At 38.9% G+C, this 25,312-nt stretch overlaps 1 protein-coding gene across 2 annotated transcripts in view; it reads left to right on the top strand.

Annotated features, from left to right (window-relative positions):
• Positions 1 to 25,312, top strand: part of DNAJB6 (DnaJ heat shock protein family (Hsp40) member B6) — a 68,731-nt gene that overhangs the window by 1,596 nt on the left and 41,823 nt on the right. For both annotated transcript variants that reach the window (XM_061586220.1, XM_061586221.1), the window contains exons 2-5: positions 9,954 to 10,046; positions 13,801 to 13,910; positions 17,245 to 17,301; positions 18,198 to 18,308. In XM_061586220.1, coding sequence (XP_061442204.1) covers positions 9,982 to 10,046; positions 13,801 to 13,910; positions 17,245 to 17,301; positions 18,198 to 18,308 — 343 coding nt within the window. In that variant the 5' untranslated portion in view covers positions 9,954 to 9,981. The remainder of the gene's footprint in view (positions 1 to 9,953; positions 10,047 to 13,800; positions 13,911 to 17,244; positions 17,302 to 18,197; positions 18,309 to 25,312) is intronic.

The raw sequence follows: 25,312 nt of genomic DNA, 5'->3' as shown, positions 1-25,312 counted from the left end.
TGCCATTTCTTAAAAATGGAGTAGTAAGAGAACTTTGAAAAGGCAATAAATCTCAACCAAGCAATTCCTTGGCTCGTTGCTTGGCTTAATGGAAACTTTGGAGGATCTGTGGGCACACTGGAATTCAGAGTCAAGAATTACAGTTAGTAACAGGTCCAGTACTTCTTATCTGGCCCAGCTTTTTGTGATGGTGGGGTGACAAAGCCCAAAGATCGTATTTTAAATTGCTCATTTTGTTCAGTTTTGTGTAAACTGCCCTGGTAAACTTTATTTGAAGGGCAGGATTTAACAATGCTACTCTGGAAGAAATTACATGCTTCAACTGGATGATTAATAACAAGGCTAGATGGGAGGCAGTATCTGAGGTGCCTGCGTTGATTTGAGGGTGGGCATGAAGGGATTGTTCCTGACCTAGAAATTTCCAGACTCATAATGAAGAATATTAAGCAGCCAGGGTAGGGATGCTTTATTTACTTTTTACAACACATACATCTTATTATGTGTTAAGACATTCCATTTTGCAGTGGAAATTTCTTTATGCCATATTGTGTAATTATTCCTTATGTCTTCTTAAAGGTTTGAGGAGGAGGAACACACAAACTATATTAGTCACCGAATTATCATTTGTATTCAGCATAAATTATATTTGCTACAGGGGAAAGAGAATATTGTCTTTGAGCCAGATTTGAGAATCCACAAATGGTGGTTTATTTATCTTGGTTGAATTTCCCTGATAGATTATGATGGTTGTAATATAGTAATTGTTTGGAGAATAAACAAGCCACAGAGACAGAAATATGCTATGCTAGTCACTAGGTGATAGCTTCTTTAAAAGTAGGCTTTTGGAAATGGACTGCCTTCAAGTCGATTCCGACTTATGGGACTCTATGAATAGGGTTTTCATGGTAAGGGGCATTCAGAGGAGATTTACCATTGCCTTCCTTTGAGGCTGAGAGGCAGCGACTGGCCCAAGGTCACCCAGTGAGCTTCATGGCTGTGTGGGCATTCGAACCCTGGTATCCCAGGTCGTAGTTCAACACTTTAACCACTACACCACACTGGCTCTCAAAAAAAAGTAGGCTTTTACCCACCCTTTATTCTACATTTTGGTCTTGGGCTGAACCTAAAAAGCTTTTCTGTGCAAAATTGCTCCATCGCTATGCACTTCCCCATGTCTACTCTGACAACAATTCTGCTATGCCCTGTCCAATCTTCCTGCTTAAGATCCTTTTTAAAATGGAAGATGCTAAATCTTTTACATCGTTGGGTGAAGGATCAACAAGACATAGGAGTATTCTGAGGGTTTCCAAAGTTGCCTGAAAGGGTGCCAAGCTCACCTTTTTGTAAGGATTTCAGGCGTAAATCTTTCAGGATGAAGCAAGTTCCAGGGAGGGTTTCCCCAGCAATGAGGAAAATGGCACAAGAGGCAGAAATGAGGGTAGGAACAAGTATCCTGTTGCTCAGCAACTGTTGTCTCAATACACAATCAGTGAAAAGAGTTTGCCAAAAGGCCTCTTTGCATTACAACTTACCCAGCAAAGCAATACTCTGAGGCAGAAAAAGGGGGTTTGCCACCCTAACATTACACATTCCAGCAGCCGAGTTCAAAATATGCTACAGTCTCAGGGCATTCATGACTGTGTTAATGGCCTGGATTAAAATAGTATAAGCACTACCTTTTAGGTGGAGTTTTATTTCTGTCTTTCATATTGAGGCCTAGTTTTTTTTGTTTTTTTAGAAACTTGGAAATTGTGGAGTAGTTACAACTTCTTGATTTCTATTGTAGTCCCCTGGGCAACAGAATTCATTTAAATCACTTCTACCCTGCTTCTTTAGCAGGTTATTTGCAATGTATTTTGGTTTGTTGGTGGTTTGCTAGTTTTATAAAATTAATTTAATTAAAATTAAACTGTTACAAGCTGCAGTAGTCAAATTATCACTTGATTAAAAATCCTGGAGAGCATTTATTTATTATGATTAAAAAAAAACGTTTATCCAGATAAAGCACAAGGAAATATAAACCCAATCTCCAGAAATGAATAACGATACAAAATTGGTTTTGTATGTCTTAAATCTAGGAAATATAATGCCAAATAAATAGAAAAACAATATTCAACTTTAATCTCCTCAGACAAATAGTATGTATATAAAAATACAGAAAGCAACAAACAATATATATCAATGGATAAAATATCTGAAATCTTATTATTGTGGACATATATGTGGAATTAGATACAAATATCAGCTGATATAGCCTGCAATAGTGTGACAAACCAAGTCTTAGGGCACAATCCAATTTATCTTCCACCAGGCTGGGGGGAGTTGGATGCCACGGGGGAGCTGGCCTCTGCTGCAGGTAAGGCATGGTGCCGCTAGGAGCCTGCTGGCATAGCCGACATTCTGCCAGGGATGGCCAGCTCGGTGGATGGAGGGGTGGCAGAAGCCCTGAAAACGGGGTGTTCCAGGGGCATGATGGAGGCATGGGAGGGGGGACTTAAGCGAGATCCTCCTTGTGTTCGGAGGCCTCCTCCTGGTCCCGTCTACCTGGAAACTCCCTTGGCCAAAAGGCCAGTGTAGTAAAAAATTGTAATGAGCCTCTACGGAAGTCTTTACTCCCTGGGAGGCCAATACGTGGGAGCTGGTGCTTCCTGCCCTGCTCGTGTGCACAGTGGCTTCCAAGTGGGAGGTGGATCCTGCAGGGCTTTTTGCCGGCTCCTCCTCCACCAGCCTCCAGGCATTTGGGTTGCTCTGTTAATGTAACAAAGTTACAGTATATTATGAACCAAATGTGTTTTTACCCTATAAGGATCTGCTTCAGTGGTCACTATGTATATGTGGTTCAACCTTGTCAGTACAAACTGTTACGTGCAAAACCTTATATCATGTGCTTTCCCCTCAAACTGTCAGATAAATGTCTTCATAAAATGAAAAATCTCATAGGATGAATTCTAGACTAAGGCTGCAATCCCATGTACAGTAATCTGGAATTCATTGGGGCTTGCTTCTGAGTAGAAGAGTTTAGATGCAAGATGGATACAGTTGACACATTTCTGTCAATATTGACAAAATAATTTGTGTGGTTGCTTCTTTTGGTGAGTGTTAAAAGAGCTGCCATGTTGAACACCAATCACAGGTAGTGGAGAATTGGTCTATTGCTGCATAGTGTTAAATAAAATAGGATTTTAAAAAGATTTTTTAAAAAACATTTTTACTGGGTACTTTTGTTTTATAAACTGTCTTAAATACATGAATATAAAAATCTAAATTCAAAATATTTCCTGCCTGACATGATTCTTATTCCCATTTCTGTTGTGATGATGATCAGTTATCCAACAGTGTTGTGGCCTGATAACAAAAAGTTGCAAGACAGTAAGTACTTAATGTCCATCCACTTACCTTGCATTTTAGTATTATGGCTCATGGAAGTCACCATATATCTGAATTGTCTTTATTTACCACTAGAGAACAGTTTTATTTTATTTCTCAAAATATTTCTGTTGTTGTTATGTGCCTCCAAGTCTACTACAACTTATGGCGACCCTATGAATCAGTGACCTTCAAGAGCATCTGTCATGAACCACCCTGTTCAGATCTTGTAAGTTCAGGTCTGTGGCTTCCTTTATGGAATCAATCCATCTCTTGTTTGGCCTTCCTCTTTTTCTACTCCCTGCTGTTTTTCCAAGCATTATTATCTTTTCTAATGAATCATGTCTTCTCATGATGTGTCCAAAGTATGATAACCTCAGTTTCATCATTTTAGCTTCTAGTGATAGTTCTCGTTTAATTTGTTCTAACACCCAATTATTTGTCTTTTTCGCAGTCCATCGTGTGAGCAAAGCTCTTCTCCAACACCACATTTCAAATGCGTTGATTTTTCTCTTACCTGCTTTTTTCACTATCCAACTTTCACATCCATACATAGAGATCAGGAATACCATGGTCTGAATGATCCTGACTTTAGTGTTCAGTGATACATCTTTACATTTGAGGACCTTTTCTAGTTCTCTCACAGCTGCCCTCCCCAGTCCTAGCCTTCTTCTGATTTCTTGACTATTGTCTCCATTTTGGTTAATAACTGTGCCAAGGTATTGATAATGCTTGACAAGTTCAATGTCCTCATTGTCAGCTTTAAAGTTACATAAATCTACTTTAGTCTTTTTGACATTCAGCTGCAGTCCTGCTTTTGTGCTTTCCTCTTTAACTTTCATCAGCATTCGTTTCAAATCATTACTGGTTTCTGCTAGTAGTATGGTATCGTCTGCATATCTTAAATTATTGATATTTCTCCCTCCAGTTTTCACATCTCCTTCATCTTGGTCCAATCCTGCTTTCCATATGATATGTTCTGCATACAGATTAAATAAATAGGATGATAAAATACACCCCTGTCTCACACCCTTTCCGATGGGGAATCAATCGGTTTCTCCATATTCTGTCCTGACAGTAGCCTCTTGTCCAGAGTATAGGTTGCACATCAGGACAATCAAATGCTGTGGCACGCCCATTTCTTTTAAAGCATTCCATAGTTTTTCATGATCTACACAGTCAGAGGCTTTGCTGTAATCTATAAAGCACAGGGTGATATTCTTCTGAAATTCCTTGGTCCGTTCCATTATCCAACGTATGTTTGCAATATGATCTCTGGTATCTCTTCCCTTTCTAAATCCAGCTTGGACGTCTGGCATTTCCCACTCCATATATGGCAAGAGCCTTTGTTGTAGAATCTTGAGCATTACTTTACTTGCATGGGATATTAAAGCAATAATTCGATAATTACTGCATTTCCTGGGATCCCCTTTCTTTGGAATTGGGATGTATATGGAATGTTTCCAGTCTGTGGGCCATTGTTTAGTTTTCCATATTTCTTGACAGATTTTAGTCAAAATTTGGACTGATTCAGTCACAGTAGCTTGTAGCAACTCTGGTATGCCATCTATTCCCAGTGATTTGTTTCTTCCAAGTATTTTAAGAGCAGCTTTCACCTCGCATTCTAAAATTTCTGGTTCTTCATCATATGGTTCCTCCGTGAATGAATCTTGTCATCCTGTCATCTCTTTTATAGAGTTGTTCAGTGTATTGCTTCCATCTTCCTTTTATTTCATCTTGGTCAGTCAGTGAGTTCTCCTGTTGATTATTCAACATCCCTACTCTTGGTTTAAATTTCCCTTTCATTTCTCTAATCTTTTGGAAACCTGCGTTGGTTGATCTGAGAGCAGGATACACCAGTTAAGACAATCCTTGAACACTTAAACCCTAAAGCATAAATATCTGTAATAATCATACTGGGCATAAAAACTTACTCAACACCAACAACAGCTTAAGCTCATCATATACCATGCCGTCAACATTGCTAGGTTTTAACTTGATGCTGAAATATAATCAGTTATGGGCACTACCAGGCTTCTGAGGGAATGTTATTTCATAATGGGGGTGCCACAGTGGAAAAGGCTTTCTTTTGCATCTGCACATAATGCACAGTTTCCAGAAGTGGACATGAAGGAGAGCACCCCAGCTGAGCTTACTTCTGGATTTAATGACTAAATCATATTTTTCTTCCTAGCTAGAATAGACTTTTATTAGGGGCAGGAAAGAGTGGGACTGAAAGAAATTCACTCCAAGACTCTTACAGTTGCCAGAAGACCTGAGGGGTTCTCTCATTTGCACAATAATGGATAACAGCAGGGGAATGTGTCTCACTGTTTCTTGAACACTAGAAAAGACTGCTTCCCCCTCAAGCTTTTTCTCATTGTTAAGCATTGTCTTGTTGAAGAGTCTTCAGTTCTCAGTTGGGCATTTCTGCATACCAAGTTCCTTGCTCTAGATCAGGGATACCTAATTTGGTCTGAGAGCTTCATGCAGGTGGTCCATGGCATGTCCACATTAATTTTTCATGTTGAATTTTGATTGTATTTTTCTTGCTTTTATTTTATTTAGAGAATGCACATTGTAATACAATAAAATGAACTATAAGAAATAAAAGAAGCAATAAAAATACAATTAAATATCATACAACATCTAGCACAGTACTTTACAACTGCAGCATCAGGCAGAAAAATTGAGTGGTTTGTCATGACGATCGGCAATTGTCAGGTGGTCCGTGGGGAAAACAAGTTTGGGACCCACTGCTGTAGACATGGTCTCAATTCTGAATAATGATGTTAAATCTACAACCTTTATTGTAGATTTATTGAGGTTCCTGAGGTCTCTTGCCCATCTGTTCAAATTGTTGAGAACACATAGCTGATGAAATAATTATTTTCAGTAAGATTTGTGGTTAGTATAGTATAGCCCAGCAGCAATATACTTCCCTACCCTCAACCATCATCTGTTAGCAGCCATTCCATCTGGCTGCTGCAGAGGGAGAAGAGGAAAGTAGGGCCCACTACATTGGCTTGGCTGAGACACTGACTTTCTTCGGTTCCTATCCCTGAATTATTTCTGTTCAATCTCCTGGTTTTAAGTACATTGTACCTTTAAGAGCGGGTGCCTGAGTTTGCGTTTTTCCTTTTCTCTCCCTCGTCTTTTTTCCTTTTGTGCCATGTCCTAAATTGCAGGCAGAGAGTGTCTAGTTTTTATTTATCTTATTATTAAAGCTAATTTGGGAGCCTTTTAAGCTGGACATAAATAATACTTCCCCTTTCTCCCTCAAGTCTTTTGGCAAGTAGAGAAGGCTTAGACAAAAAACAATTGTCTCTTGTGATAAGTTTAAAGGGAAGGAAGAGAAGGTGAAGCTTCTGATGGCGTCTCTTCTCCACCCTGCAGTACAAAGAGTGTCTCTGGAGAGCTGCTTGGAATCCTTGCGAAAGGGCAGGTTGATGTCTGGCTTTTATTATTTTCCATTGCTTGTACTAAAGCTGTACTCCTAAAATAAAAAAGCTTGAGCATAAAAACTGTTTGCTGGAGTTTTGCTGATGGAATGGGGGCACTCTCAGGTTTCTTAATTCATAATTGTATCCCACTATATGACAACCAGAGGCTAAAATGTTAGGACTGAATGCATGGCATTATTGCCTGCCACCCTTTATGTTTACTCTTTCTAAACAGCAATGGTGGTTGGCTTGTTGAAATTCTGATAGTTTTAAATTCTAATGAAGCAATCAATAATTCTTGATGCACAAAATTGGCTTGTTTACAATGAACTGTGCCTTCTTAGACTTCTAGCTTTGCTTATAAATAAATAGCAAGCAAATTTTGTGAAGTACTATGAACTGTTGTCAGTGTATTTCTTTTTTAGGAACCCTCATGCAAGACAAAGATGCCACAATAGATAGTCTTCTCCTCCACAACTATTTTCTGGTTTGCAATTATGAACATTTTGACTAGCTTTTTGCCCTGCTTTGTACCAAGTTAGCCACTGAATGAATGGACCTGTATTTTTCTGTTTCACTTTCTTGGTGGGCTTTTCTAGAGATGCATTTTCCAATATTGCCTGCTTTGACAATAGTTTTGGGTGGAAAGATGGGATATAAATTTAATTTTAAAAACCCTCATATTGACTGGTACAACTTTTATTAGTGTTGCATTATAGTTATACTTCATCTAAAAAATGAGTGATTTTTGAAATTAATTTCATGATTATCACGAAAAGTATGTAGGATAGAGCCTACATAGAATGTATGTGTAAAAACATTAAACAGTTTTTTCATTGTGTATTCACATGACCAACACATTTTCAAGTGTCCGTATCACAACTACACTGGCCAAAAAATTGGCTATGGTTCTCTTCAGTCGCAAATGGTTTTACACATGTGCAGTGTTTGATGAGGCACTGAAATCTGCTTTCAGTTTTTCTTTTGCTTTATATTCAGGCTTGTAAGATTGTGTAATTGCAAGGAAAATAACACATTAACCAGAAATCATATGATGCCTATACTCTCAAACTAACAAGGGCTAAAAATTAATTCTTAATCTTGCACTGTGTTTACAAAGAGCAGTGTGGATGTTACTCAAGAAAATTAAAGTCCTATTCACTGCATAATAGCAAGAAGATATTTTTCAGCCCATTTTGTTGGGACATATTGAAAGTCTATATCTTACATTTTTCATGGCTTATCAGGCTGATAAAATGCTGAATTGGATTTTTTTAATGCTTGCTCTTCATTCTTTCCCCCCCTTGCTTTGGCATTCTTATTTACACTTCTTCTGGTTAGCTTTTCCTGTACATTCTGTATTAGTCAAAAACAGAAACACTTTCCAAAAGTAATTTGATAGTTCGTGATCAGAACCAGATTATTTGCATCCATTCCGTTCCAGGTTCCATTCTGAGTTTGGAACTGAGACAGCCTTGGTTGCCCTCGTAGATGACTTTATGCCAGGAAATGGACAGTGAGAGTGCAGCCCTCCTGGTCCTTTTGGACCTCTTGGTTGCATTTGATACCATTGTCTCAATTGTCTGGCATGGGGGGGGGGGCTACACAGTACTGTTGGGTGATTTGTGTTCCATTCATGCTTTACAATTGTGCTGTCTTTCAAGATGTCTGGAAGCTGCTGCAGCTGCAAAATGCCCCTTCCCCCAAGTTTGTTGAACACACCACTGCAGTTTTGCACTAGTTGCCAGTGTGTTTCAGGCCCAATTAAAAGTGCTGGTCTTAACCTTTACAGCTGTAGCCTGGACACAAGTCATTTATCTGAATGACTCCCTTCATCCATATAATCCTGCCTGTATGCAGAGATCTACCTTAAGATTCCTTTGAGTGCCGATCAGCTAGGTTGGAATGCACAGGAGACACAGCCTTCTCCGTGCTTGATTCAAAACTATAGTACTTCCTTCTAGTGGGCTTGTCCCTTCAAGTCTAGCATTTAGACAAGCTTTGAGAATTTCGTCTTCATGGCTGCCTTTAGTTCACATCATAATAACGTGTGTCTCCAGAGCAGCTTCTCAAATTAATCTGTGTAAATGGTCAAGTGGTAGTATTTGCAATTTGTAACTCATTCATTGTATGTTGCTTTGTGAGGGTTTAGCTCAAAAAAGCAGCATTAAATACTTTAAAAGTTTAAGAAGAGTTTTATGCAAAGCAATCCAGATTCCAAGTGCTATTCCAAGATATGAGATGTGAAACCATAGTTGGGAGCCAGAAAAGAGGTGGTGATTACCAGTGATGTTTTGCTGAGGATTTGGTTGACTTAGTTATTTTGCAGGAATGGGGAAATTCTGTCCTGTGAACAGAATCCAGTCTAGCAGATCTCAGTCCATCCCAGTTCTCTGCTGGCCATACTTTCGCACTGGATCATGCCTTATTCCCCCTCAGTGACACCACCACCACCACATCAGCCTCTTCTGCTGTGTCCACAGCTATCCCAGCAGTATGGCATTGAAAATGTTGAGGTTTCAGCAGCTGAAAAAGTGGGGAAAATGAGGCTGGTCAGGCCAAGTTGGAAACAGAGAGGAAGCACAGAGAGATGGCAATGCAGGGAGACAGTGGTCTCTTCCTACATCATTAGCATGCTGAGTTTCCTTGTACACAGAAAGGGGAGCCACTATCTCAACATATAGTAAACTGAGAAAAGGGACTCCCTTAGTGCACTGTGTGTGTGTGTGTTTTCTGTGTGCTTTGGCCCAGCCCACTGTGTCTTTCCCACACACACACACTTTCCACTGAAGGAAAGGTTCCCCATTCCTGCTATTAGGAAAAGGAGCAGTTGCAAAAATGTTCTTTTCTAATGCATATGGATGGAGGAGGTCATGCTGCTTTCCTCCTCAACCTTTCTATGACTGAAGGGAAAAGGGTTCCTTGAAACAGGTTTTGGAAGAAACTGGTGAAGCAAGCTAGATATTTCATATGTAGTGGGAAATAGTTGTATGCATGCCTATTTAAGCCCTCTTACCTTTGTAGCTATTTGTTAATAATCTGAAATAATCTGTGATCAAAGCAAACTTGTTTCTAGCCCACAGTTTGTCTTTGTAATAGAAAATTGTAGTGTAAATAATAAAACCGCTTGTTTCTCCCCCATAGGACTCCTGTTATCAAAGCAATATAAAACATGGTGGATTATTATGAAGTTCTAGGAGTGCATAGGCGTGCCTCTCCAGAAGACATTAAAAAAGCGTAAGTACTATTCTTCTTTAAAATTATAGGGAAAGCTGTGCATATTCTTTGAGTTCATTTGAATGTAATCTAGATTATTTTAATTTAATATTTAATATTTGACTTATTAGTCGCTTATCTGGCTGAATTGTCAGCCACTCTAAGCGACGTACAAAGCAGAACATGTAAACATCAAAACATTAAGAGACTAACAACCCAAGGCAGCTACACACACAAAAAATACAAATACAAAATACAAATAAAAACAATACAATTTACAAAAAAAAAATAAAAAAAAAATCAAACTAACGAAGTCTTAACATCTCTAAAAAAACAGAAACAGCAAACCAAAAGCATTCATCTTCCTGGTAAAAGGCAGTCCCCAGAAAAATGTCACTAAGAGCAGGGGTGAGGGGCAAGGCAGGTGGAAATGCTTGCCCCTTGATGGTCCCAGCACAGTCTCATCCCTGCAGCAGCACGACTCAGCCTGCAGCTCCTCCTGATAAGGCCCAGGCATAGGGGTGGGGCAAGGCAGGTGGAAATGCTTGCCCCTTGATGGTCCCAGCATAGTCTCATCCTTGCAGATTATGGCATGAGACCCCTGTGTTTCCTACACATGTTATGTGACAGATATGGTCTCATTGAACAAGTTCTTAATGTTGCATTTGATTATTGAAATTATTTGTTGTATTGGATGCTGGCTCTCCTGTACCAATTATTTAATATAATTAACTATATATTAGCGGGTCTTCCCATTTTCTGTTACCTTAAGACTCAGCATCTCACATTTGTCTCTCTGGCTGCCTGCAGCATGTAGCTAATTCTTTAAATTAGTGAATTGCACTATTTCTTAATCTAGCTGATAGTTCACCTGTCTAAGGTTGTGGTCACATTGTGTATACATGAAATCTTATATGGTTAGACATGAGTTTGGGAAACTGAGAAGAAATCTTACATGCTACTCAAACAACTTTTTGGCTGTGGCCAAAAGTAATTGTAAACCATAGTCTAGCGCTATGTAAACAGACATAGTCTCATATGGATATAGTCTTCCGGGCTCATACAGTTCCCTCCCTTCTTCTCTTACAGCCCAAATTCAGAAACTTCTCCTTTTACCTAACCACAGTTGTCGTTTCATCTCAGCTGGGAGTTTGTGGTTAACATTTACCAGGGTTACTTTAAACAATTTGGCTTCATAAACCATGGTTTGAAGTTGGCTTGTTTTGATGCTAACCATAGTTAAATGTTAAACTACAATTCCTTGTTGAGAAGCTTTTGCTCCCCCCCTTCATTTAAATCCTTTCAGAGGAGGAGGGAGGGAAGGAGGCTAGGCTCCTTCACATAGCACTAGATCATGGTTCAGTATTCCAAATGCAGCTTTTATATACTGTAGGGCAATGGTTCCCAACCTTTATGAGTACTGGACCCCCTTTGTAAGCTCAACATTTTTTTGTGATCCTCCCACTAATTGTAATTTTAGTCTCTGTTAATTGAAAAAATGGTGCATGGCAAAATCACATCTTCAAATATCCCTGTCCATTAAAAGCTCCCTGCAGACAGGAGGTGGTGCTTTCTTTTCTTAATGCAAAGGTTCAATCAAATTGGGATCCTCCCCCCCCGACAGTCTGAAGATGTACAGTCCTGTCTCCCAACACCAGTGGTTTACAGAGTTGGACTAAGATCCAGGTTTAAATCCCCACCCAGCCATGAAGCCTACTGGGTGACCTTGGGCCAGACACAGTCTCTCAGCCTGACCAATCTCGCAGGGTCCATGAAAGGATAAAATGGAAATGGGGTGGGGGGAACCATGTGCACCATTTTGAGCACTTGAAGGAAAGGTGGGATATAAATGCAATAATAAATAAATACATTTCAGTTTCAGTATGTGGACCCCAGCCTCCACCAACCTGCTGAGCTTTTAAAATAAATAAATAAATAAATAAATAAATAATAATAATAATAAAGAAGCAGCAGTGTGGTAGTGGTGGGAATGCCAGATTGTGAAGACAAAAGGGTAGATAGGTTGAGAAGGGGGGTTAGTGCTTTTACCCCTTGGGATAATCGTCAGAACTGATAACCTGGTTAGCATGCATTGGGGGAATGAGAATGGAGCAGATCAGCGCCCGCAAACACACTTGCCCCTCCTGCAAGTATCTGCAGTTTCTGCATTTGGGCATGTGGGAAGGGGGAAACCCTCAACTGCTGCAGCATCTTGGAGAGGTTGGAAGGCACAATGTAGGGAGAGGAAAGGGGGGACACTGGCCTCAGAGATGGAGGGCTAGCAAGTCCTGAGTTTCCTCACTGTTCCTTGGCTCTGTCTGGTCCGAAGGCGAGATCTGGTTGGCCTCGGAAATAAGAATAATTTTTAAAAGGAGGTGGTAGCAAATTGGGCCAAGAAAGGCAGGCAGGCTGGCTGCCAGGAAGGAAGGGGGAAAGCAGCCTAGCCTTGCTTCTTCTTCCTTCACGAAAAACCCTTTCCTCTCACTCAAGGGTGTTGTCAGCAGCAGCAGTGCAAGGAGACGAGTCAGGATAGTAGTCCCCTCTTCTTCCTGGTAGCACCTCCCTCAGTCTCCTTTGGCATCTGCCATGTATGGTATAGGCAGATGCCTGCCCTCAGCACACTTGAAAGACTCTCTGGTGCTTCAGCAAAGTCCTCCCCTCTTGTTTGGAATAAGGGAGGTGTCATCTGCAGTGATAGTGGGGAGTAGACTGCATCCAGGGACTGAAGACTTGTAAAAAATTAAGAAATAATTCATTTTTTTTACTGTTCATGGCCCCCTCTGGACTACTTTGTGGCCCCCCTGGGGGTCACGGCCCCCAGGTTGGGAACCACTGTTGTAGGACACTAATCAGATTTGCTTGTTCTTGGTGACCTACCACATTTTGTTACATTATGACTCCCCTGAGGCATGCTGCTTTAATGTTTTTGAGGTAAAACAACTCTGCATTTCGTAGACGCAATCTACCTACTTTAGGCAAGGAAGATTGTTCAAATTTTCAAATACATCCCTTAATGAGATAATCTGATCAGTTTGGTTAACTGTTAGGGGTAAGACTAAAAACATTTTCTTATTTCTCCAGCTGAACTTTTTTGCTGAGAAAGTTTATTCAAAGGAGAAATTAGGGAAGTGTTCAAGAAAAGATGACTGCAAACAGGTTCAGTGTTATCTTAGAAATGGCTATATGCACTGTCCCATGGTTTAGAAGGACAAAGGCTCAGTTCAGGTTTATTTTGTTTATTTATTATTCCACAAACCATGGTGTTGGAGGATCTTGAGAATGCTGCCAACTTACGTTTTCTGTCTTTTAATTTAGCATTAATAGTAGTTTGTTATGATAACTGACTTGGCAAACTAGGGTTAATGTTTACCAGAATTGGATACAATAGTTTGGAGGGCAAGAGCCAGTCATTGTTTACGAATTGGGATGTGATGGTGACCCATGGTTAGTGATAAGTAGGAAATGGAGAGGGAAACTGCTGAAGAGGGGAGGAGATTTTTAAGAATTATTTTAAATTTTGCAAACCTTAAAGCTTATCAACTTAAGTTGTGCTTTATTATGTTACTAAATCACAGCCTTCCAATAACTTATTTTGGTAAATTAGTAAATTATTTTATCAGTTAAAAGAGCCTAGGATCAGTAAACCATTTGGCGTCTAATCTTGCAGTAGGGGAGGGGAATGCCCTGTGTGTGAGTGGCTTCAATCCACTGTATCTGTTGTCTGTCCTGAATAAAACCATCTTACAGAAATCCACAACTTCCCTTTTCATTTCAGGTACCGTAAACTGGCATTAAAGTGGCACCCTGACAAAAATCCAGATAATAAAGAAGAAGCTGAAAGACAATTTAAGCAAGTAGCTGAGGCTTATGAGGTTCTGTCCGATGGTGAGTAGTAGGATTTTTAGGGTAAAAAAAATCAGTTCCTCTTAAGAGAAGCACTACAGTGGGAGCTCTTCTGTCTTTTTTGACTTGGTGTTACAAAACTTATGTTGACCATGTGTTTGGTGTCATAACGTCAAATATTAGGATTCACTACCAATGATGGGAAACTATCATAAAATAGGTGTTAGGACCTAGTAACAACTAGCAACCTGGCTTATGCCTCTAGAATTACTACTTTCATTCATTCATTCATTCATTTATATAAAACATTTTTATCCTGCTCTTGAGCCAAACATAAGCTCCTAGAGAGGCTTATAAATGTCAGTAATAAGACAATCCCTGTCCTCTGCTTTATAACTAAAAGATACAACACAAAAGGAATTGGGAGGAAGAAAACAAACACAGGCCCTATTTCTTAATGGCATAATTTTTATAATTACCAGCTTGAGTAGAAAGATTTCAAGGCAAGAAGGAGCTAAAAGTTGCTGGTCTTCTAGCCAAGCTGAGGGAAAGGCCCTGCAGTCCCATCTCTCTGCTTCTCCTATAGCCTTTTGGAAAATACAGTAACTATATATGAACACTTTGCTCCCACAGACATTCTGTCCCTGGATTCTACCATGCAGTCTTTCTTAGGTTTTTTGACTTCCACTTTAAATCCAGCAGGCAGACTTCTGTCACCTTGAAACGGATGGTTGTGCAATCTTGTTATCTTGCACAAGTTTGCCCTTATTGCAGAGTTTTTTTTGTTACCTTGTTGAAGAACTGGGTTTTGTTTTAGTGTAGAAATCCTAAGTTTTAGCCCAAAGGTACAGGTCACCTTGATAGTTCTCAGCAGGGATTTCTTAAAACTCTTGTAGAAGAGCTTGTTTGTTCATTTTCACGTTGGGATTTTGTAAAACTACTTAATCTGGTATGGTAGAGGTAAAGAGAAATGTTAAAAGTACATTGCCCAGGATCCAAAGATAGTGCAAGTATTTCTGCATGTCCAACCTTATATATTTTTTACCCAGCAGCCACCCACCCATGTCAAGTTACATTTGAAATTAAGTAGATTTTAAAAAGCATTTTCCTATAGTGCTATGGAGAAAAAGGTCTGTAGTTCGAATAAAGATTAAAAAAAGGCTTTTGCCAAACTCTTCTGCATTCTGGCAATATTCCCAGTAAAATTCTCTAGTCATCATGAGAGGAATCAAAATAATATCTTTACCTCTGACAAGTTTAAAACATGTTCCCTATTTTGTGACACTTGTGACTGCAGATTTTGCTAAAGCCAGTTTCATAGCTTTTTCAGTTGCTTCACTTCAAGAAATACATTTATTAGAATTGTGTGTATCAAAATAACTGTGTGCTGGAATGTTAACAGCTTCCCTTCCCTGATTGGGATGATACCATACCATTTGCCAAAGTAAAAACTGCTGCTAATCTGAACTAGCAGTCAAAAGTGTTACACAGCATTTATTTCTTGCCAAATAATTGGCTGTGGCTGTCTGTTCCAGAGACGTTCTTTAAAAGGAATGCTCTCAACTACTTTTACTTTATTCCCCCCCCCAAACAATAAGGAGGGACAAACAAGTGTTTGTCATGTATGTTCTCTGCCCATTAGTAAAGTAATCCCACTCAATATCTGAATTACAAACATATGTTATATTGGATATAAGATGGTCATCATCTTTAACAAATGTAACTACCAAGGCTTAGCATCTATTTCTTATCATGGATACGTGGTATCTTTGTCCTTTGCAAATTGTGTTTTGAATTTAGGAAAATGTTTGGACCCAGTAAGTGGGATCTCCTGTAAGCTTATTAATAGTAAGATTATAGAACTCAGTTATTCAGAGGTGCGCATAGCTCCAACATTACAAGTCTTTAAGTGGGTTTTAAAAGCCTATTTATCTCTTAATGCTGCAGATTTTAAATGATGGAACTGTTTTGAAAACATGTAGTATTATATCAAACATTTTTATTTCAATACTTCCTGTAGTTTAAGTACTTTATGTGTTTCTGTAAAATACATTTTTAATATATGTTTATTTATTATTATTTTATTTATATCTTGCCCTTCCTCCAGGCAGGAGCCCAGGGCGGCAAACAAAAGCACTAAAAACACTTTAAAACATCATAAAAACAGACTTTAAATTACATTAAAACAAAACATCTTTAAAAACATTTTCAAAAAGCTTTCAAGACATCTTTAAAAAAAAGGTTAAAAAATATTGTTTTTTTAAAAAAAGGTTTAAAAACATATTAAAAAGCAATTCCAGCACAGAGGCAGACTCTGTGGTTGTGGTTAATATACAGATTTGGAAGGAACCTTGACCTAGTTGCAAATTTCAAGGAAGAAGAATGCCTTGGCTCTGTGACTGAATTATAGGTACAGGAAAAAATGTCAAAAGGCCTTGTCAGTTACTATGAATTTTTAATGGTGTTCAAATTCAAGCTTCTAGATCATGAAGATGCCTCTGCTTCTTTTTGAATTCTGAGGTTAAACATGGCTACATCTGAGTTCAGAAGGAGGTTGTACAGAAGGGTGCCACTCATACGGCGGGTTAGGTTCCAGACCCTGTCCGAAAAGTGGAACATAGCCCATCCAGAAAGAGAGCGAGCGAGCGAAGCCTGTTGCTGCGCTGGCGCGATCAGCTGTAGCATGGGGAGCTTCAGGGGCCAAGCGCTGTCAGTTGGAGCGCGGCGGCTGAAGCTCCCTGTGTTACAGCTGATAAATCAGCTGGAGCACGAGGAGCTTCAGGGGCCAAGCACTGTCAGCTAGAGCGTGGCAGCTGGAGCACCCCGCACTATAGCTGGAGCTTGCTCCAGCTGATTATGCTGGCGCAGCAGCAGGCTTTGATCAGCTGGAGCGCAGGGAGCTCCAGTCGCCGCGCTCCAGCTGACATTGCTTGGCCCCTGAAGCTTCCCACACTACAGCTGATATCGCACTACAGCCGATCGCGCCGCCACTCCCGGAGGAGGAGAAGAAGGGGGTGGAGGATGGGGCTCGTGCTGTATTAGCAGAATGCCGAAAAGTGGGGCACCAAAAGGCAGGGCCCTACTGTATAGCACACTGGTCCAATCAAAAACCCAAATTATCCTCCTTTGAAAATTGTGTAGCTAGCTTAATACACATAGCTTACATTTTAGGGCCCAGTTCTATTACACAATTTGATCCTTTCATTATAAAAACTTACAATTAAATGTGTATTTTAGTATTTAACCTTACGTTCTTACAGAGTTTTCATGTTTATGGCAAATATAACAGAAATAAAGCTGTTAAGATGAATTTGCTAGACATCAAGATAATTTTCATGTCAAAGTAATTTATTTTTTAACTATTCTCTGTTCATAGCTAAAAAACGTGACATCTATGACAAATATGGAAAAGAAGGCTTAAATGGAGGCGGAGGTATGTAGGATTTAATGCTTTCTTTCATTTTAATGCTATGAATAACTTTCATATAAAAAAGTTTCTACCATGTTGCTACAAGCAGGCACTAGTAATTTGAGCCAGTGTAGTATAGTGATTATAGTGTTGTGGAGTATGACTGTGGAGACTCAGAAATAATAGGCTAATGATTTTTTCACTGGAAATAACTAAAATGGGAACATAAGAAGTTGCCTTTTACTGAGTCAGACCATTGGTCCATCTAGCTCAGTACTGTCCACACTAACTGGCAGCAGCTCTCCAAGGTTTCAGACGGGATTTCTCCCAACTCTACCTGGAGATGCTGGTGATTGAACCTGGGACCTTCTGCATGCAAAGCAGATGCTCTACCTCTGAGCTACAGCCCTTTCCCTTCCTAATTCACATAATGGCTCAGAATCTGTGGACAATCTCTCAATCATAAATAACATTTTTAGAACATCCTAGTCCCCTTACTACAATTTTAATGCTTGAATTTAGATTTATGGAGACTCGGTTTTTAAAAGAATGAAGAAAAAGCTTGTCTGTGTCATCAGTTGTGAACTAAAATTACTTTAATGTCTCAGAAATGAGCTTAATTGATAGTCTAATATGTGTATTGAGAGTCTTTTGGGGTTTAAGTAAAGATGTAAAGATTGCTAGAGAAGTTAAAAATTGTCCTAAAATTTCCTCATCTGGATTTCTTCTGTTGCATCTGTTAAGAGTTTAGTAAAATCATAAATATGCCTGAGAAGAAAATAAATAGCTTTGAAAGATTTGTCACATTGAACCATTACTGAGAACAGTATAAATGAAAATTAGTTGCCACATATTGAGGAATTTAGATGCATTAGTAGCCTAAAGAACTGAAGGTTAATATTGAGTGCTCTCTGTTGCAGGTGGAAGTCATTTTGATAGTCCATTTGAATATGGTTTTACATTCCGGAACCCAGAAGATGTCTTCAGGGAATTCTTTGGTGGAAGAGATCCATTTTCATTTGATTTCTTTGGTGAGTATTCAGATTTGTCAGTTTCAGGAATAGGGATATGTAAAATGTTGAAATACGTGTTGGTAATGAAATGTGCTGCATTCTTTTCCTGTAAGGATCCTAATAAGGATGTCTTGATATCTTGGAGCTGCTGTGAATTTGTTAAACAGGTAACAATCTGTATAGGTGGTACTTCAGCTTGTCTTTAAAAAATTCAAAAGTGATATACTTTTAATCTTTTCCCTTGAAATTGATTCAATTAAAGATATATATTCTGAGATCTTATGAAGCAATTCCTTGATCTAATTTCTTCCATTGTAAACTAGCTTGAAATGTTCTGTATATGAAGGGAAGCAAATAGGATTCTGTATAGCTAAATTTATGTATTGCTGTCTAAATATTGTGGTTCTCTTGTGTACAATGCTTAGTGATGGTGGTTTGATTGAAACTTGCAAGCTGAGTTAATGCAGTCTAGGTGGCACCCCTGCTTGGGAAGAGTATGCTTTGGAGGTATGGAAAAATGTATGAAAAATTGGCCAGCAAGATGCTTCTGAACTTGCTGGCCACATTTTCTTTGGATTCTCCACCATAATGACCACCAGAAATACACAAAAACTTGGAAGTGTCTCAAGCTTACTATTGACGCACTTCCTTTTTGCTTTCTGACAAATACAGGTGGAGCATATCCTGATCCCCCTTCACTGCTGAAGCTTTCCTTATAGATATGTGTGTGCAGGTGGAATGTCTTCAAGACAGGAAGACACCATTTCCTTACCTCTGCAATAAAGATGAAGGAGTAACGCATTGCTACTCCATCTAATGAGTTTACCAACTGCAAGCTGTCCCTTTCCCCCCAAAGAGACAAGAGCTTAATGAGAGGCTTTTCCCTTTTTCAGTAGCATAGACATATCTTTGAGGAAATGTGTTTTTATATCTGTTGCCGCATTAGAAAGAACATATTTAAAAGCTGGTTCTCACCTAATGGAAAGCCTGGAATCCAAGTTTTTTCAAGAAAAGGAGGATAGAGAAGTCTCCCAGCCCTTCACTCTCAAAGGGCCAAGCAATGGATATGTTCATCAACCTCTCGGCAGTGCTATAATTCCCTATTGGCCAGTTCGTCATTTTGGTATTGAAAAATGTAGAAACCTTTAATAAGAACAGAAACAGTTCTATTAAGTTCCTCTACCAGAATATATTCAGTGGCTTACATCCTTGCTTTTGTGGGGGAGGCTGGTAGAATCTTTCTGCTGGCAAATAATGATGTGCTTTTAGTGATAAGCATAGGTTTTAACAGACAAATTAGAGAGACTGGGGGTTGAGATGACGAAGGACAAAAATTACATCAAAAAGTTAAAATTTGATTCCATATTTTAATAGGTCTTTAGAATTCTTCCCAAATAAGACTGGGAAACGCTGGCATCTTCACTAGCAACTGACAGAAGGCAACAGGAACCAAATATTTTAAACTGCTATATAAATTGAAATCCACCAGTTAAATCTTCAGTCATTATATATACTGAAACTTTTGAACTGTGCACCTTAACTGCAGTATGCCACTTATCATTTGTTGGAGAAAAAGGCTTTCAGTTAACAAACCTTACCATTGCATAACTTTTAAATGGATGTACTTGCTTTCTATTCACATGGGGGAAAATGATTTAATTCATAAATGAATTAAAGGTGTTACAACTTGAGATGGCTTGCATTATTAAGTAACAGATTTATTTAATGAATTGACAACTGCAATTGATACTTTTCTTAGATACCTACTCAATGATTATCAGTTGGCTGCCAGAGGATTCTAATGAAGGATCTGAAGAAAGGTCTATAGAGGAGCTGGAGGAAGAGTGTAGTTATGAGTCAATAGGAGAAGTGGCAGAGGAGCTGGAGGAAGTGCTAGAGGAAGAGCTATATGAAGAATATGGTGAAGATTTTATGGAGGTCTTTGAAGAATTTGATGAAGGATCTGTTGAGTTGGAAGAGCTGCTAGTGGAGGAGGAGGAGGACTCTGAAGGAGTAGTAGAAGAGTCCTATGAGGAGGAAGTGAGCTTAGAGTCAGAAGAATGGATAGAAGAGCATAGCAGTATAACCTTGGATGAGCTGGAAGAAGAAATAAGTATAGGATCAGAGTTGGAGGAATTCTACTGAAGAGAAACTTTTAAATTAATAAATCTATTTAAGTTATCTAGACTGTCTTTTTACTTCTCTGAAGTGTACTCATTTGTAAAGTACAGAGTAATTTAGCAGTAGTTCAGTTTAAGTGCAACAATATTGCAAGCTCTTACTAGCTTTGGGAATGTTCCTAATACTAAGGAGAGCCTGAATGCTATGTTTTATGTTGATGATTTTGCACATTATATAGGCCTATGGTGCCAAAGCCCTTGGACCCTCCCAGATTTTTATTTTGTTTTTAAATTGAGTTTCTCTGGCCTTTTTTTTTTTTTTTACCATGGGTGCCACTGGCCTGGCTGCCTCAGCCAAGATTTAACTCTCTTTCCCCAGAATGTCTGTAGGCCTCACACGGGAGTGCTTTGAATTTTTGCTTGTTTGTTTGGGGAGGGGGGTGATTTGCGATGATTTTTTTTAGTTGTTTGGGAGTCTGTTCTGCCTCATATTTTTGAGGTGTTGCCAGATTTTTGTGTGCTGTTTAGTGTTTTTGTGGTGTAAGTTGCCTGTGTTTGTGGGGGTGGTGGTTTTTCTTTTGTGAAATGGGTATTTTGTAGTGCCCACAACAGTTTCTTAGATTTCCAAATATGCCCTCGGGCCCCAAAAAGGTTGGGGACACCTGCAAAGCAATCTGCAACAGACTTTTTGTTTTAATGATATATTGCTTATTTTTTAGCCTGTGCACTACTTAGGGATTGTTGAAATAGTAAGTGGTATATAATGCTTTTAAATAAACAAACATTGGTCACCCTGAGTAATGAACAGGTTGTCCTTGTTGAACTATGGTAAAACTACTTAGTTTACTTGTTTTTCTTCTGAGATGTTAATAGAGCAGAGCAAACATATCAGCACTAAAGAAGCAAATTACTTTGTGGTGATTTTATTCAGGTAGCCAGAGCTTAATGTATAAGTGTGTGTTCAAATCAAGGCAGCTGTAATCGATTTGTATTCTCTTCAAAACAGTTGCTAAAATTATTCCTGCTTGGATTATATCATCATTGTCCTGAATGGGTGTTAAGAAATGAGCAGATTTTCTCCTACCTTGGTTTAACTGCAAATCTTGTATCCCTTGGGAAAAAAAGATCTAAAAACTATTGAGAAGAATATATTTCCACACAGTTGGGGCTTAGCTTTTTTTACTCTGGACACTACACACCAGATTAATCTTTCTTGTTGCCTAATTAGCAGATCACCAAGCTGTTTCTGTTTCCACTTGTGAATAAAGTAATTTAGGCCCTTTTTGTGGTCCACACACACTCATTCTCCAAACATCAATATTGTATCTTTTTGTTTCTGAACAGTGTGATATATGGAAGTTTCTTAATACTGCATAAGGGCCATATTAATATAAAATACACAGCATTTATTAGTTTTGTGCATTTGGTTTGTTGTTGTCTGTTGTGGTCTGCTACAGTATCCAGTATACACTCAAGGCCAACTTTTTACCATATGAATAAAACAAGCTGACTGAAAATTGACACGTAGTAAGTGAGGTTAAAAATGACAAATATGATGGCTGCTATCAACTAAGCTAATTCTAAATTCACTCAATGCCATTCAGTGTATACTGGTTTATTTCTAGCATCTTAACACTGGAAATATAGTGAGACTCGCAAATGGATAACTCTCAAGATAAGCAATTGCCCATTTCAGGCCCTACTTGCATGATATCTGCAACTGGAGGAAACTCCTAGAGAAAGAACTTAAGGACAATGTGGGAGATAAATGATCACTGAATAATTTGACAACCACTTCTTTGTGACCACATAGTTCTGCATTGCAAAATGTCTGTGGGTTTCAAAAAAGTTTTCTTATTAAGATTAGGGATTATCAATACAATAATTCACTAAAAGGTTTTAATTTTAACATTTGCTGGTAACTTGAGCATCCCAGTTCTGAAAGCAAACACCAAACAAAAGTTAAAATTAACCATGCACAACTAAAGGTCCTTTTTAGATTTGCGGAATAGTGGTTTAAATTCTGCTTCTCTGCAACTAATTTAGATTCTGTACAGTTCCTGTTTGTAATATTTGGAGCACCATCACACTAGGTGGTGTTAGGTATGTGGATGGATGCAGTCAAAGAATTTGAATTGAAAAGATAAGGAATACCCAATATTTAGCCTTTAAGTGGAAGGTGACGTTAAGGGCGGGCTATAATGATAGAACTGTATAGGATTAAGAAAAAACCCACAACGCATTTTCCAAATCAGTGTTGCTGAATGGTGATAAAGAGTAATATATTCCTGTGAGATTGAAGACTTTTGTTCCCTTCAGCTATAATAATTTTAATATTAGCAGAATAGGGATGACTTCAGGTCTGTTTCCACATTACTGTCATAATACTATATGGTTCAGCTTTACAATTTAAAAAAACACATCACCAGGTAACTTTTTAAAAAAATTTGGATATATATAGCTGCATAATAGTGGGCAGTAGTATAATATTCATGTTTTCACAAGTGACCTTCATAGTTTGCTTGTGGGTCAAGCTCTTTAACAGTAATAATATAGACTGTTACACAATTTACCTGATAACATATTGAGGTAAAGAGGCATGTGTTCTTGAGTTCTAATACATGAACAAGCTTTGCAAGTTTTTTGACTCATTTGTGGTACTTGGGAAACAACGTACCAAAGTACTAATCCTTGTTAAATGAGATAGTTGGGCTAAAGTAGGTATTGTATTTTACAATGTTAGTAATTGAGATTTCTTTCAGCTCATTACTTTTTAGAACTTCGACCATTATTTTATTTAGCAGTTGAGCCATTAGTCTGTGCAGTGGGTAGCAGAAATATCTTAAGGGATTACCCATTGGTCATATGTATGCATGTGAAAATAAAATTCATTCGTACTTGCACAAAATGCCTTTCTCCGTTGCTTTCCAAGTGATGGGTATAATGAAAGTGAGAGAAGGTATGGTGTGGTGTCAGGAGATCCAGATTAAAATACATACTGAGTCATAAGGCTCACTGGATGACTTTGGGCCAGTAGCTAGCTCTCAGCTTAACCTTACCTCATTGGGTGATTGTAAAGATAAAGTTGGGAGTTGGAGAGTGAACCATATATATGACAAATGGAGGACTTGTGACCCTCTCCCCCCAAGTTTTGTGGACTCCCATCATCCCAGTGATCATGCTGGCTGGGTCTAATGAGAGTTGGGAATTCAACATCTGGAGCACCACAGGTTTATCTGTGATTTGAGCTCCTTGGAGGAAAGGTGGAATATAAATTATTTTTTTCCAATTTTTTTGTTTTCTTTTTAAAGCATTGAACATCAGGGAACATGAATTGTCCCAGAACAAGGCATGTGGGACTAAATGTGCAGCATATGGAATTGTGATTTCATTGCAGTTTGTTGGTTCAGATGATCAGTTTTATTCCTTTGCCAGTTTGCAAAATTGATAAGTTTCCTGATGCTGGCTAAATAGCTATATATTCAGTAATTTGATGTGGTTGTATCTGATGCTCTGGAATCTCTGAAGTACTTGATTTCTTTAGAGTTCTATGCCTTTCTGAGTGAGCTGCAATATCATACAAATATATTTTGGAAATTCTGACCCTAATATGGATTATTTGAGAGTTAAGTGGATTCAGGATTCTAGGCAAAATATTAAAAAAGGATAAAGGTGTTCCCACACTTATAGTGCGAGTCGTTTCCGACTCTTAGGGTGACGTCTTGCGATGTTTACTAGGCAGACCGTATATATGGGGTGGGATTGCCAGTTCCTTCCCCGGCCTTTCTTTACCTGCCAGCGTATGCCGGGTACTCATTTTACCAACCACGGATGGATGGAAGGCTGAGTGGACCTCGACCCCTTTTACCGGAGATTCGACTTCCTCCTTCCGTTGGAATCGAACTCCGGCCGTGAGCAGAGCTTCGGCTGCGTTACCGCTGCTTACCACTCTGCGCCACAGAGGATCTTGGGCAAAATCTTAGACAGGTGCAAGTGAAGGCAACTGTTAATTCTGTTGTCCATGCAGCTGTTGACTTAGGCTCAGGTTTATTGAGCAGAAGACAATGTTTTGCGTTCTTCATCTCTCTTCCCTCCCTATTTTTCGATTTGGACATTTACAAGACGATAAGACTTGGGCAATATTGAGACTTGAAGGTGACTGGATTGTTTGGTTTAGAGATGCCCTGTTAAGTCCTTTTGGAAAGATGCTGATGAAATTAATTTTGTATAATGAATGACCAAATGAATTGCGTAATAGCATTAGACTTTGGGGGTTTCACCAACAATACAATAGCAGCTTGAAAACCAGCTAGAATATCTACTAAATAATTAAGTGCTTGTTAACAGGAGTAGTTAAAAACAAAAACTTGACTTCATTTGACAACTAGTTCTTCACACGTTCTCTATTTTATATGTTCGGTTTTCTCTCATGAACAAGATGTTCTCCCTGTCCTTTTTAATTGATGTATGATTTGAGAAGTAGGGGAGCAGCTGAGTTGCTAGGGAATAAGGTATGATCTATTGAGAGGGAGAGTTTTATTTTGCTTCATTACAGTTGTATATCATTTGTCAAATCAGGGTTTGAGAAAGGAAAAAACTAGAAAAGAAAACCCCTTTGAACAAAAAAATTGATAGACCAAGAGCATACTAGTCTCAAGATTTTATCCCACTTGCTCCCCTCACCTCAGAAGAGGATGGGACTTTCCCCATGCTGAAAATGACATCACTTAAGCCAAGTATTTTTGAAAGTAACATTTGAAGTGAGTAGGTATATAGTGCTATAGGTCCTGGAAAACATTGCATTTCAGCTGGAATTGCAGAATATATGCAGAAGCCATGAGTTTCTCCTGTGCCTCAGCGGTACTTTTAACTTACTTTTTATCTGCATTGCTAGAAGATTGC

The sequence above is a fragment of the Rhineura floridana genome, chromosome 10 (genome assembly GCF_030035675.1).
Source record: "Rhineura floridana isolate rRhiFlo1 chromosome 10, rRhiFlo1.hap2, whole genome shotgun sequence".
Classification (NCBI taxonomy): Eukaryota; Metazoa; Chordata; class Lepidosauria; order Squamata; family Rhineuridae; genus Rhineura; species Rhineura floridana.
The sequence above is the reverse complement of the archived record's forward strand: the minus strand, read 5'-3'. Positions and strand labels throughout refer to the sequence as shown.